Source organism: Camponotus floridanus, unplaced genomic scaffold (assembly GCF_003227725.1).
Source record: "Camponotus floridanus strain SB8 unplaced genomic scaffold, Cflo_v7.5 scaffold23, whole genome shotgun sequence".
Taxonomy (NCBI): Eukaryota; Metazoa; Arthropoda; class Insecta; order Hymenoptera; family Formicidae; genus Camponotus; species Camponotus floridanus.
In genome coordinates this window covers 774869-789453 of record NW_020229359.1, presented here as the reverse complement: position 1 = coordinate 789453, position 14585 = coordinate 774869, and the positions used below count along the sequence as shown (strand labels likewise).

The 14585-nt window shown below is 35.2% G+C and overlaps 3 protein-coding genes across 5 annotated transcripts; 2 read left to right on the top strand and 1 right to left on the bottom strand.

Annotated features, from left to right (window-relative positions):
* The first annotated feature begins 1 nt into the window (after position 1).
* LOC105250702 (adenosine 3'-phospho 5'-phosphosulfate transporter 1) lies at positions 2-4557 on the top strand. Of its 3 annotated transcripts, none has more exons than XM_011256933.3 (9): positions 2-376; positions 1757-1932; positions 2252-2460; positions 2538-2746; positions 2911-3135; positions 3261-3411; positions 3495-3706; positions 3794-3919; positions 4000-4557. In XM_011256933.3, the coding sequence occupies exons 2-9, from the start codon at positions 1901-1903 to the stop codon at positions 4165-4167; spliced, it is 1332 nt and encodes a 443-aa protein (XP_011255235.1). In that variant the 5' UTR covers positions 2-376; positions 1757-1900; the 3' UTR covers positions 4168-4557. The 3 variants fall into 3 exon arrangements, with proteins under 3 accessions (XP_011255235.1, XP_011255237.1, XP_011255234.1); XM_011256935.3 differs by lacking the exon at positions 2-376 and adding an exon at positions 1379-1691 and having other exon boundaries at positions 1776-1932; XM_011256932.3 differs by lacking the exon at positions 2-376 and adding an exon at positions 1379-1691.
* Positions 4558-4802: 245 nt separating this feature from the next.
* Positions 4803-6308, bottom strand: LOC105250704 (transmembrane protein 216). Its single transcript, XM_011256940.2, has one exon. The coding sequence runs from the start codon at positions 5886-5888 to the stop codon at positions 5460-5462; it is 429 nt and encodes a 142-aa protein (XP_011255242.1). The 5' UTR covers positions 5889-6308; the 3' UTR covers positions 4803-5459.
* An 878-nt stretch (positions 6309-7186) lies between these two features.
* LOC105250733 (uncharacterized aarF domain-containing protein kinase 2) lies at positions 7187-12733 on the top strand. Its single transcript, XM_025408814.1, has 9 exons — positions 7187-7777; positions 8195-8427; positions 8566-8632; positions 9138-9246; positions 9719-9836; positions 10151-10372; positions 10600-10827; positions 11170-11286; positions 12111-12733. Exons 1-9 carry the CDS (start codon positions 7369-7371, stop codon positions 12306-12308), a joined length of 1701 nt encoding a protein of 566 aa, XP_025264599.1. The 5' UTR covers positions 7187-7368; the 3' UTR covers positions 12309-12733.
* Positions 12734-14585: the final 1852 nt, after the last annotated feature.

The window sequence follows — 14585 nt, the reverse complement described above, 5'->3', positions numbered from 1 at the left end:
TTTATTCGTATCATTATTCGATATTATCCGACAGTTTTCTATACTATCATTGGATTAATTTAATAAACTTACTTAACATTTTATTCAGTTAAGTACTGCTCGGCAGAGATACTTAATTAGCCCGATAACGCGGCCGATAACGATCGATCATTAAATGCAGTTGGGCTAAAGGGAAACGCTTTACGAAACGGAATGTCGTGATAATCGATCAAGGATCATTATTCGTCGAGGAGAGAAATCACCGCTAATGACTCGTTAATGAAAGAAATCTCATGGTTTTTCACATCTTTCGATTGGCTAATAAACGTGGAATTTTTTCCCGATATTGCATCACATCTCTGTCCAGCATCCGCCAAGTATGAGGGGGAACAAACAAGTATGTATATATATATACACGTATCTCCCTTTCGTCTCTCCGTCCTCTCTGTCATTCTCAACGTAATGCGATAACTATGGTCAACCGGTTTCAATGCTTGGATTTTCGATTCCGACTAAGTCAACTTCCGTCGTTCTCTTCACCTGAAAAGCGAAAGGAAATTAGACTGGAAGGAAAATTCTTCCTAGAAACTCAATGAATCACGTATGAGTGTAAACCTTCGAAAAACATTAACTTGGGCGAACAAATGCAACGTTTAATTACCTAGATACTTAACGTTAGACATTAAGAGGACATAAACGAACGATGACGTTGGATCGGATTTTCCATTAAGGAATAATCGGATGCAAATCACCGCATAGGAATGTCCCTGTAGATAAGACGGTCCCGTGCTCCCAAAATTCGCAAAATTCAACGATGCAATCGGGGGTGCAATCAATGTCCTTGCGACACGAGTCATCGAGCCAAATCCCTCGCGTGTTTTTTTTTAGACGACTCCGGGTTAGTCGGCCGTACATACACGCATATATATATATATATATATATATATATATATGTATGTGTGTATAATATTCATGCATCGCACACGCAGGCGCGACGCAACATCTGACACAAGTGCGCTTATCCCAAGGCCACGACTTTACTGCTCACTGACATATCGTTGCTCTGACAAGTCGCCGACGACTCGTGTGATCTCGCTCTCTCGCAAACGTCCTTCGCGCTCATAATTTTTTTTTTCATCATTTCTAACGCTGGATCAAACTGTCACGCTCCAAGCGCGCGCGCGCGCGTGATTCTTCCTCGTGTGTCATCAGGGCTGTATTGAGGCGTAGGGCGCTTCTATTCGGAGTGCACCGTAAAAATCGAGATGAACAATCGTCTGCCAAAACAATGATCCTATAAATAATTTTCAATCGCGATGTAACGTTTAAATTCGTACCGAGCTCGCCGGATTCGTTGCCAATTTGTCGTCGTATTGTATGTTTGGCAAGCATTTAATGCTTCCGCTGACATGATTGAATGTCGAATGCGATAGGTCCTGCGTCAATGACGTCGCTTTCCTGCCGATGGCAGGTTTCGTTTCGTCATATCCTTAGAACTGTCACATCGGAGACTCCGTCTGAGAAATAAATAATAAAAATTTTTATGTCTTCTGCTAGTGCTTGACAAATTTTTATCCACCTCTGATGTCTCGCTAGTGGGTGTAATCGCCATGATACGCATGTATAGAACACACATATATATACATGCACTCTTGCGATGTATCTACATTTCGTTGTTGAATATCAGAACACCATAAAACATGATAGGACCGGTAGGAGATAAGAGTATGATTAGTAGCAGATAAAAATATAATTACAATTTCTCTGTAATTCGCAGTGTGTTGTATAATGCATAGTTGATGAAGATTCTTGCATTCATGTGGATATACATGTGCGACCAAGTAAGGGGACTTTGTCTATGACGAAGGTTATGGGATAACCGGATAATCAGGTCGCCAAAGTTTCTCATTTCGCTAAAAGTATGGGAAACTTTATGAATGACAGCGTGATCTGGTGCGTTTCAATTCTGACTTTGTATTAAAAGTACACTCGAAACAAATTAAGTTTCTGCTTTTCATACAGATCAAGTGTTGGGCAATTAGACGAAATAATTTCATGCACATTCGTATCTATCAAATATTTTTTTATAATAAATTGTACTATATTTTCTTATAATAAATTGTACTATATTTGATACATCATAAGATAGGTACGAATTTGTCATAGATGTAAATTTTACACCGAGTGTTTTGCTATTTTGTGTAAATATATGAAGATATAATGTTGTGATTATGTTTATTACAATATAATAATAAAAAGATACATTTGGCAGCTTGCTGCTACTGCTTTCAGTCAGTATCATATTCGGAATCAGTGAGATCATCAAATCGTTGACAAATAATGGAGAAGACATTTCCAAAACATCTACGTATAGTTGGGTCATTCGATTATGTTTAAATCTATTGGGATACGCCACTATATTGCTGCCAGGTTGCCTTATATACAAATATGTACGCTATACAAAATATATTCAAAGAAGTGGTAAGTAGGCAAAAAGAATTAATATAACTTTAGATACGTGTATTGCGACAGTCATAATTTAAGAAATATTTCTACAGGAAAAGGCTGCATCCCTAGATTGGTACATTCATGTTTTATGGGGCATTGTGAAACAGGTCTCTTGGATTCACCTCCGTATGCCTCCAATGCTTCCACACATATTCAACGCACTTTTACTCAAGATGCCCTACTTCTGATGTACTGTTTTTTTGGGCTGCAAATCAGTTATTTAACATGGGGTTACTTACAGGAAAAAATTATGACACAGGTATGTTCAGAATATAAATGTATCAACATTTGCAAAATATTACAAATATCTATCATAAAATGTTATTTTATTATTGAAAAATTATTACTGCAATTAACATTTTCTTGATTTTGCTTTTGTATGTGTTATAATTCTCTATTGAAACAATCAATTTATTTGTACAGGAATATGAAGATGCTTCTGGTAATAAAACACGATTTCAAGATTCACAATTCTTGGTATTTGTAAATCGTATTCTTGCCTTTGCAATGTCAGGATTATACTTACTTATTCAACGTCAGCCACAACATAAGACGCCATTGTATAAATATGCGTTTTGTTCTCTATCAAATATCATGAGCAGTTGGTGTCAATATGAAGCTCTGAAGTATGTTAGTTTTCCATCACAGGTAAAGAATTAGGATTGTAATTTTACATATGATTTTTCTCCAGTTATTGATTTTATTTTCTTTAAATTATGAAAAATTATGAAAACTCACATGTCTACTTTATATGTGTAACATTCCTTTTCTAGGTTTTGGTTAAAGCCTCGAAAATTATTCCTGTTATGATAATGGGAAAAATAATTTCGCATACAACATATGAATATTACGAGTATGTTACCGCGATTCTTATTTCCATTGGAATGACTCTTTTTATGTTGGACAGTTCTGATCATAAAAATGGTAATATACCTGAGTACTTCAGAATACAATGTATATTTCTCATAAGATGTGGTCAAACATGACAGACTTACAAATACTTTCAGATGGAGCTACAACACTCTCTGGTGTTATATTATTAGGAGGCTATTTATTATTAGATAGTTTTACGAGTACCTGGCAAAATGCAATTTTTATAGACTATGGTGTAACAAGCATACAAATGATGTGCGCAGTTAATATGTTTTCCTGTCTGCTGACTGCAATGTCTCTGTTTCAGCAATCGAGCTTTCCGCTAATATTTTCGTTCATGACAAAGGTAACCAATTTTGTAACAACTGCACATTAGTTTTTTTATCATTTTACATTGCATAGAGCATAATACTAATGATGTCTTATCGTATAGTACCCTAGATTTGTAATCGATTGTTTGCTGATATCAATTTGTTCAGCAAGCGGCCAGTTGTACATCTTTTACACTATTTCGAAATTTGGATCAATTACATTCGTCATTATGATGACTATTCGTCAGGTATACGCTTATAGAATATTATGTTTTATTATCAAGATGTAAAAAAAGGATACATTATATATAAACAATGTCTGTTGCAGGGTTTGGCAATATTATTGTCTTGCTTGATTTATCATCACGAAATTACTATTATTGGAGTATTTGGTATACTGTTGGTATTTGGCTCGGTATTTTTACGAATTTATTGCAACAATCGATTACGCGCAATCAGAAGACGGAGAGCCGCGGCAAATAGTATAAAGCATTAAGAGTTGTATTACTTAGACAGAGAATTGCAATTGTAATTGTCATAGAAGTAGAATTCTATCAATTGTTTATTGTAATAGTCGTAAATTAGGATAGAATTCTGTCATTGTAATTAAACATATATTCAGATTGTCACTCTAAGTATTAAGTTAAGAATTTTATCCTGTGTTTGTAATCAATTTTGAAGTCATAATCTCTATACTATGTACCGCGAGTATATATTCTCGATAGTTTTGATAGCTTTTAATCATATGAACTTTGAGAAATATATTTATCATGAGATTTGTAATTATGTACATTGCATATAAATATATGTAATGTATTTTGAAAAACAAGTACTTGGAGGTATGTGATCTGAAAGAATGTCGGCATTATATAATATATATAATAAGTGCTATGCCATTATATTATTTATTTAAAAAATATTTATTTTGATATAAATACATATACAAACAAATATGTGTGTACAGCAAACTTTTCTTCCACTACAAACAATTATATTTAATAAGAATAGACATAGCACTGAGGTTACACAAATTCTTTTTCTTTTTTTTTTTATAGAATTTATATACATATGTATACATTTCTATCCATTTAAACATAAGATATATAAATGGCAGTGTTTATATTGTTAGTATTAATTATAGAAATCCTAACATTTTTTCAACATAAAACATATAATCTTTTCTAGTTTTATTCTCACATATCATTTTTAAATAAAGTGGCTACTGAATGTATAATTTGAATTTCTTTTAAGATTATCATATTGCACAAAATTTAGATTCCAAACTGTTCTAATTCTCAGTCTATGGAATGTAGATTAGTGTATGTACAAGGCACACTATCCAAATGTATAAAATGTATATTGTTTGTAAAACTTTAAATCTTTGCATTTTATATGTAAGCATATATCTCGAGGAAGATACAAAAGTAGATTTTTAACTCTTTCCTATAGTAGCCAGTCTTTATTTTTAATATTTAAAATAGTAAGAGATATTTGCGAAACACCAATACACACTACATTTCATTGTATCCATGCGTAATATATTACGCAGAATGCAAGATTATACCAGATCTAAAGAAAATATGCGATAGATTTGTTTCTTAAATGTAGAAATAACAATAATTAAAATTATTATTAAGAATGAAAAGTCTTACTATCTGACAAAAGCAATGGCAGATAGCTCGGCTTCGTTTATGACAAATTGTTAACACTCGGAATGAATTGTTAAACGAAGTGACAAGTGCAAAATAGGATCATCGTGCGACTAGAATAGATTATCGAAAAGCTACATCATTTTTCTGGGGGCGGTGGTCGATAAAAGGCTATAAGGCACATAATAGCGATGACTAATTCGGACGCCAACAGAACTAACTGTATGCTACAGAGAATCACCTCCAGTCTGAGCACGTAGTACTGCCAGAGGAGCAAGTAGAGCGTCGCTAACGAACTAGGAATTGTCAGGATTATTCCGATAAGAATCGGTAATCCACGCTCGGTCAGATTCCCCTTTCTGCCCAGGTAGATCCTGCCGCCTTCCGTTGCTAGGAGGAAGAGCAACAGCGCAAACTCCATCAGGGCCTTGCTCGTGCTTGGCGAGGGCAAGTTCGCGGCCTTGAACAGTCCCATGCCCAACTCGCAGACGGCGAACATACCGAAGTAGAAGGAGTTCAGGTACATGAGAATCTCGTAGGTGAGCGACGAGTTCGCTACAGTGGGCATTATTCCAGGTCTTTCAGGTTGCCCTTTACTCGCCGAGACCGTTCGATCGTTGCGCCTACCAGTCTCGGAATCCGATCCACTCGGTCGTTTTCGACAGGCGCATTTTACTTGTATCCTTCTTCAGCATCGCCTCATCCCGCGTTTCTTAATATATCTCCACTAGCTGAATCACGAAAATAATGTCAATCGTGGAGAAATCTCGCGTTTCCACGCTCACGCTTGTGCGTGTGTTTATTTTTAACACACTGTACGAGAACTCGAATGGGTTTCGAACCACCTCGCGACATTGCCATTATTGAGCGAAAATAGAATTTTTATTTTGCTTACTTTGACCGATTTCAATTAAATTTTTAGAACTCATTTTTTTCCTCGAAATAAGAATGCATTCCGCTTGACCTTACAGATACTTCGAAATCTTTGGTCATGCGATTGAATGATTTGAAGCATATGTAATGAAAAGCGAACCGTTTGATCACGTGGCAAGTGGCCACTCATATTGGCCGACATCTAGAGTAACTAGAAAAGATTGACCAATCAGAATAAAAGGAGCAAAATTTTCTTTGTCCTGATTGGTCAATCATTGGTCATCAAATATCTACTCTATTGTCTATCTCATGATTTCATCGATTGTGTAACATTTTCTTTAAAGAATAAAATTATTGATCGTATATAATAAAGATAACAAAATAATTAAAAGTAGCAAGATTTTAAGTCTAAAATGAATAACATTCTTTATGAATTTATAATATTTTTTATATTCAGTGCTTTCCAAGAATGGACTTGCTCTTTGGAAAATAAATATTACATGCAATCAATGTTCTAGAGAAATACATCTCAAAAATGGCCATAAAAATTTGTTTTTATGATAAATTATTATTTATTAATATATTAAATAAAAAAAAATAAAATTATAGAATATCAAAATTAGAAAATAAAAGACAAAATAATATAATAAATATTAAATAATAAATATTAAATAAAAAAATATTTATTATAATGATTTAATTCGTATTAATTCTCAAGCTAAAAATTTGTTTACTCTTTTTTTTTATACATCTTACCGAACAAAATAATAAATTTTTTATACAAACCGATAAGATTGATTGATTTAACATTTTTTCATTTTGATGGTCAATTTAAATTTCTATCGATCGATCTTAAATATTACAGATTTCGAGTATCGTTAAATATGAATTTCCCGCGCAAGGCGCAAGTAAATTAGTGTCGCCACTTGAAGCGCAGGCGCAATCCCGACCAAGAGGCGGGAAGAAACGAAACGCGGCGCACTTCACGTCGCGGAACGACTTGCCGGCGAAATGTCTTTCGCGCGATTCAACTAAGGTCCCTTATTTCGGGACATGTTCACCTCGCGACATGAACACTAGATCCAGGGAACCGTCGCGAACATCCGCGAGGAAGCGAAGTCGTCGCGCTCCGAGTAACCGAGAGGCCTTGTGTACGATGTTTACGAGTCACGCCGATGTCACCGCGCCCGAATTTCGCGAGACTCCTCGCGTCCTTGCGCTATCGCGCGGATTTCGCGCGCAGGAAGTGGCAGTGGAGCCGCCGGAGATGCTTCCACCTGGCGTTGACGCGTCCCTGTAACAGTAGTTTCGACGACTCCTGGACCGATCGCAGCCTCGTCTCCGCGAGCGCCGCGCTGTCGCGCAATCCGCGCGTTCGAATTCGCGAGCTGCAAGCGATCGGACTTGTCGACGACGAGGAGGAAGAGGAATGGATGCACAGAGGCTTCCTGGAGGACGCGCGGGAGACGGTTTTAATATTGGCGAGAATTGTGATCGTAAGTTCGGTCGTCACCACCATGATCGCCGCGTATCTGATAACGCGTCTGACGCACGCGAGGCTGTTCCCTGGCGCTTTGCGAGCAGGTGAGCGAGAGATCATGTTTACAAAGTATTATTTGCACCTGCGTTATTGCAAAGAGATTGAGAGAAACGAAAAAACAATGTGTAACATCCCAAATTATGACCCAGCAAACACCAAGTAACATTTATATAATTGTTAGTTGTAATTTCCCACTCAGTAATATAACTGTAACATGTTATGTAACTGTTATATAACATGTTACAGTTATATTGTTGAGTGGGAAATTATAACTAACAATTATATAACTGTTATTTGGTGTTTGCTGGGGAGAATATGACGTTAATACATCTGTCAAGATTTCTAATAACATTGCAATATTTTTTTTTTTAGAATCTACATTTTTGCTCAGAAGTAAGAGGAATTAAAACATCACTGGAGTGCACATCTTTGCAGAAATCATTTATAGTTTTTTTTTTTAGGTGTAGAGTTTCTGGGACCGATTTTCATCAAGTTCGGCCAGTGGATATCAACGCGAAGAGACATCTTCTCTCCAGAGATCTGCGACACGCTCTCGAGATTGCAACGAAACGCGATGCCGCACTCTTGGCCGTACACGGAACGCCTGCTCGAAGCAACATACGGTTCTTCCTGGCGGGACTTGTTTGCGAAGTTCGATGACGAGGGATTGATTGGCTCGGGATGCTGCGCTCAGGTATGCGGATGAGATCCAATAGAATAAATTAGCGGCTATCGATGAATCGGATGTGTACTTGTACGATAATATTCGAGATACTCGAATGTACTGTTTTTACATTAGAATTTTGGTTGTGTTGGCAAAGTCGATTTACAGGTGTACAAAGCGTGGATCGATTTGAATGCAGTAGCACGGAAGCCTCGGATGTCGCGTTTCACGGAAAGTAAGCGAGAAAGAGAGCGTTTTCTTTTCTCATGTGCGTGAGAGAAATTACGCGAGCCACTTTGCTTACGCAAGATCGCCTTCACTATCATCCGCTATGCGATGAAACATTTACTTAAGGATATATTTGCATAGTTCCATATGTAGAATTAAAATATTAATTAAGATAGTTTTCATAATTTATTTTGACATAAGAAACATACATGAAATCTCGTAAAATCTTGTAATAGTTAAAACTTTAAAGTATTTGCTAAATTCTATAAAAATAATGAATAGATTGAATAGTTCTTTATCAAAATTTTTAATTTTAACAGTTTTCTCTTCTAAAATTTGACGACTAAAAATTACGGGAAGTTATTATTCTATTTGTTGCGTTAAAAAAATTATGTTATTGTAGAAATAAGATATTGCTTTTCTCGCCAATATTAACGTTTTTATTTGGTATGCAAATTTCGATGGCCAATTCGTCAACTATACATGACAGTCTGACATATCGATAATTTCAGACAAAGCATTCAATGAAAACGATGAACCCATGTCTACGAGTCCACGTGCCAGGAAATTACAAGCCGTAGCGGTAAAAGTGTTGCATCCCGGAATTAAAGGCCAACTCAAGTACCCTCTTTGAGATATCGTGTAGATAACTTTCAATAGTCTTCCTCGACAAAACGTGCAATCACGCCGGCGATAAGAGTCCGCACGATGGACTGAAATTTATACTTTTGTTGCAGTTGTATTAAACGTGCATTTAGCACGTTTATAACAAAATTTAACGTTGATTTGTTCTTGATAAAAATATTAAGATTACATAAATAATTATATAACAAAGTCTCGAGTCAAAATTTTTGAAAATAAATGCTACTTGAAATTTTAATTGAAAAATTTAGTTTCACACGCTTTTATTAGTTTTTATTTCTAATTACTAAACGTCCAAAGATTGCTGGCGTATCTGGATATTTTTTTTTATCGAGAACACAAATCGATGTATAGAATTAGCCGAATTATGAAGCTTTGCGAAACATCGCGGCAACTCGTTATTGTTTATTTATGTACAAGACACCCCGTATATATTTCCCATTTGCTTCAGAAGAGACATCGCGATAATGCGCGGCCTGTCCAAGTGCGCCATGTACTTCGTACCGGAACTGCATTGGCTCAGTCTCACGGATTGCATCGACGAATTCGCGCGCATAATGGAAGACCAAGTAACTTTGCAACATGAATATTTCCCACGACTCTTGCACATCCTTCGCATAATCTACGGAATATCTCGTTATAACGAACTCTCTGTCGAGAATACATTCGAATTTCTCTTGGAGGATTGAGAGTCGGTGTAATTTCAACGAGCTCGATGAGAATAATCGTTTTATTCGCGAAATGATATGAGAAGGAATTGAAACTGCTAGCTCGTTGAGATTCTGCCGGTTTATACCTCCGAGAAGAATAGTCAAAGTTTAGAAATAAGCGAAAAGATTAAGCGCGTTTATGTTTAATTAAGTCGTATCAATTGTTTGCGAAGGTAGACATGCGACTGGAGGCTACCAATCTTGCGAGATTTTCAGCCAACTTCTCAAGGAGGAACGATATCGTATTTCCATATCCTTACATGCACTTGACTCGTCGTAGGATACTCGTGGAGAGTTTCCACGAGGGCTCACCGATATCCGATTATCTCCAACATGATGACGTTGCTTTGCAGAAGAAACTCGCCAGAATAGGAATCGCGACGATCCTTAAAATGGTTAATATACCTAACTCCAAAGTAAACGCTTTTATCATTAGTACAAGTTGATCTTCCTTCTCAGAAATATTTAAAGTTTTATCGAATTGAATCTAATAATCAAACGTCGATTTTTAGATAAGGATGTAAATTGTATGGGAAGTATTTTTTCGAGAAAATTGTTAGTCTGTTAAATTTTTTTCCAAGAATTCAATGTACGAGAGAGAAAATGCCGTATCTGATCGTAGATATTTAATGACAACTTCATCCATTGCGACCTGCATCCAGGCAACATTCTAGTCGAAAAAGCGGTTGTACCGAAGGTGGGCCTGTTCAACACGTTTCGACGGATCATTGACCCCGATTACGTAGACGGCCCACGCCTGATCATATTGGATTGCGGTCTAGTGGTATCGTTGAATGATCGCTGCCGACGAAATCTCCGGGATGTTTTTTACTCGGTGCTAATGGGAAACGTAAGTCCGAGAGATAACACATTCACTTTTCATTGACACGCACTTCTTGCCTTCTCGGCCTCTCTCGTTAGTCGATATTAATGGGATGTGTAAACCGAAATTTATCATTTTTCTTCGTCTTTTTTTTATTCTTCCTTCTCTTTTTTCTCTCACTTTACAACAAAATTTTGTAATGTCTTAATTTATGTCTTAATTTATCTTTCGACAAAAACATGACACTGTCTCGATTTTTTACCTTTTTATAATTTATCTTATACGAAATATTACATATCGTATTATTGTTTTTCATCGCGCATATTCTTCTTAATCAAACGATTAAAGTTTTATGTATAAAATACGTAGGGCGAAATGGCTGCGCAGTATATCTTGGAACATAGTTCGCATATGACTCCCGACCCGGATGGCTTCAGACTTTCGATGAAGAATATCGTGAAATTTCACCTTCGAAATCCATTTAACGTTAGTAATCTTTCCTTTCCCGAATCGAAATTTTATTCTTCGTTCGAAAACGATGAATTTTAAAGGATTTTGAGAAACAAAAGTTTTCCATTTATTATTAGATCTTTCGGCAAAGCTATAGATTAAATACAGAGCGATTTGACTGCTTAAAGTACCACAGTAAATGTTAGATTAAAAACTAAAAAAAAATGGAAGAAAAATTTCAATTCGGATTGAAAAATATTTAAAAATCACTGAAACAACATCTTGCTTCACAATTTTTATTTATGGCTCGATTATTAATTATCCGAAATGATTATTAATTTTTGCGGACCCTCCTTCACGTCAATCTTCATTGCTTTTAGGACTCGATCTTTCGTTTCTTTCTTTTTTGCATAAGTAAAAATAATTGTGCGCACAGACACTGTAGAAAGTACCGGTGCCGTTTCAGTTTCACGATGCGACGAATAATAATGAGATCGTGATTATATAGCGGGAGTATCGATATATGCGATCTCGTGCGGATTCAATCAGAACCGATCGACCTCCAAGAAACGTACCACGTGGACGAAAAGAAAACAACGATACATAGTCGTGCTACGCAATTACGAGGCGTATCGCGTATTAACACGCGTGAGGGTAGACTAACCAGTTTTTGATACCGGTATCATCATAACGATAATGGATAATTACGATCATTATGATTCTAAAGATAGCATTCTTATAGCAAAAAGAAAATCATCTGCCGGATGACGATGGACGTTTGATTCGCTTAATTTTCGAAAATCGTGCGTGTCAAATAATTATTATACACATATATATGACTGTTTCGAATATCTTCGCAGGTGAACGTAAGTACCGTTGTGTCGGAATTATTCTCCGCGATGGTTCGTCATCGAGTCAAGCAGGACGGATCCTTCAGCAGCGTGATTCTCAGCATGCTGGTGATCGAAGGTCTCGGTCGATGTTTGGATCCAAACATTGATATTTTCGCGGAGATCCTGCCCTTCGTCCTCGGTAGCATGTATAACGATTCTAAATAATTTTTAAATGATTTTAAGTAAAAAAATCAACGTTTCCAAAGATTTTGCGTTATGTATTGTAATCATAAATTTTGTCGCACATTGCATCTTTGTGTTATTATGTAATCGAACACACACAAAGAATACAATTTTGAAGATTTTTTTCAAGGAAACTTGAACGAATTTTAAATTTAATAATGCTATATGAAATGATTTATGAGGAGAGATAGAAAGAAAAAGGATTTCCGTCTGTTTCTTTTTAACGATCCATCATGCCACGTAATCACGTATGACAGAATTCCGGCCAGAGTGATCAGTTGTCCGTAATCTCTTCCTGGTTGGTCGACCAGACCCCTTCGACGCGATCGCACACACATGCGTATACACGCACGATACCTATTCCCATCGTCTTCGTATGCAGGAATTATAGAGTTATCGATGAATGGAAGTTGGACTATTAATAAGTTGAAGTTTCATTTATTTTTTTACAAAAATCATAAGTGATTTATCGAGATGTTATGTGATAATTTTAATTAAAGAACTGTTAAAAGATGCTTGAAGTATTGTTGACCTGATGATGACGTTCATTCAAAACATCGATATTGTACGAATTATCAATAATTTATTCAAGTATAATTAATGAAATGGATAAAAAAATACATCTTTTTAAATATGAGATTTATGATTAGATCTTATCTTTTATTTTGGATTTTTTTTTTCATTTTGTACTTCATTTTATACTTCATTTTTTATTCATTTATTCTTCATTTTTCGTTATATTTTAGACTTAATTTTTTATTCATTTATTCTTCACCGTTTTACATTCTCATTCTTTATTCATGTCGAAGAGGCAATATCTTCATTAAATTGTGCGTAGTTTTACGAAATCACATTTATCACTTTTGAAATCTTGATTCTTGCTGAATCTTTTTTAAGGTAGAAAGTGTATAAAAATATATCTTCTGGATATATTTAGAATTCTATTTATTTTTTTATGTAAGAATTAAATAGAATGATTGTATTTCTTCTCTCTTTCTCCCGATAATTCGAAAATAGAAACGTGACGATTAAAATTCTAAGCAAATCGGCGACGAGAGAAATCAAACTTCATTTGTTAATAAATTAAAAGATTGAGTAAAGGTTAAATTTTTAGATTTAATTTGATTAGAACAATCATCTTTAAGATTGACGAATCCTTTTTAGTCTAATATTTAATATAATCAATTCTATATTTGATAAATCAATTTCATGTTCTTTCTATTATAAAAAAAAATTACAAAAAAAAATAGATTTACTTTTACTATATAAATTTAATTTAAAATGAATCAATAATTGGACGTCAGTTGAGAGCTAATTTGGAGAACCAGTTTTTTGGCGACATTCGATATTTTCCTTTTATTTTTATCTCAAACTTCAATCTAACATTTTTTTATATCTTAAGCAGTTGGATCATTCTCTTTTGAAACTATTTAATTTAAAAATTTACCGTAAACTCTTCTTTTAAATCTTCGTGTGAGAAATTGTTTTTTAATGCAAAATATAGAAACTCAATTTCTTATATGAATTAAATCGAAATCTTCTGGAATTTATAAACGTAAAGATTAACGAACAAATAAAGAAATAAAATTTCTATTCGGGCGGTCTTTTTTAGACACAAACATCACGTTTTAATAAAATACGACAAGAAAATATTCAATCAATATATCTTTAGAAGAAATTCATGGACATCTTTCTCCGAAGTATAAACGATATTTTTTGATAATTTAAAACATCGACAAACTCATGTCTTTGATAGAATAGCGAATGTCTTGCAAGATATTCAAATGCGAATATTTCCTCACTTCTCGTAGGAGAAAACTTTGTTGTACCATGACTGTTTTGGGAACTTCGAAATCGTGAATTCCGAAGTCACGTTCTCACTTCACGTGAGACACGCACGCCGACTCGATGTCGTGGTTTATTTATGCGTGAGATTATTTCGCGCCGTAGGAACAGATGTTTGCGCGTATACAGGGTGTGCTGGACCTACCGGGTGTTCTTTCTTCCGCCAATAACGGGACGGATTAAGAAAAACGATAATCCTTCAGAGAACTACTTTAAATACTCTTACAAAATTAAACTACTTTATATTAATTTATTTGCAAGTTATCAATTTTATTATTTTTTTATTTTACATTGTAATATTTAGCTTAGTCTTTATCACCATTATCACTTTATATACCGCCATTATATGCATGAGATGCGCCCTTCTTCCAATAGCTTCCTTAATTGTGCAAACTAACGGTACGACTCATAAAT

Coding starts and splice junctions, on each gene's coding strand:
- LOC105250702 (XM_011256933.3), top strand. CDS start 1,901: ATGGGAAACTTTATGAATGACAGCGTGATCTG. Junction 2,747..2,910: donor AGGAAAAAATTATGACACAG/GTATGTTCAGAA, acceptor TTATTTGTACAG/GAATATGAAGATGCTTCTGG. Junction 3,707..3,793: donor TATTTTCGTTCATGACAAAG/GTAACCAATTTT, acceptor CTTATCGTATAG/TACCCTAGATTTGTAATCGA.
- LOC105250704 (XM_011256940.2), bottom strand. CDS start 5,888: ATGCCCACTGTAGCGAACTCGTCGCTCACCTACGAGATTCTCATGTAC.
- LOC105250733 (XM_025408814.1), top strand. CDS start 7,369: ATGTCACCGCGCCCGAATTTCGCGAGACTCCTCGCGTCCTTGCGCTAT. Junction 8,633..9,137: donor GATGTCGCGTTTCACGGAAA/GTAAGCGAGAAA, acceptor CGATAATTTCAG/ACAAAGCATTCAATGAAAAC. Junction 11,287..12,110: donor ACCTTCGAAATCCATTTAAC/GTTAGTAATCTT, acceptor ATATCTTCGCAG/GTGAACGTAAGTACCGTTGT.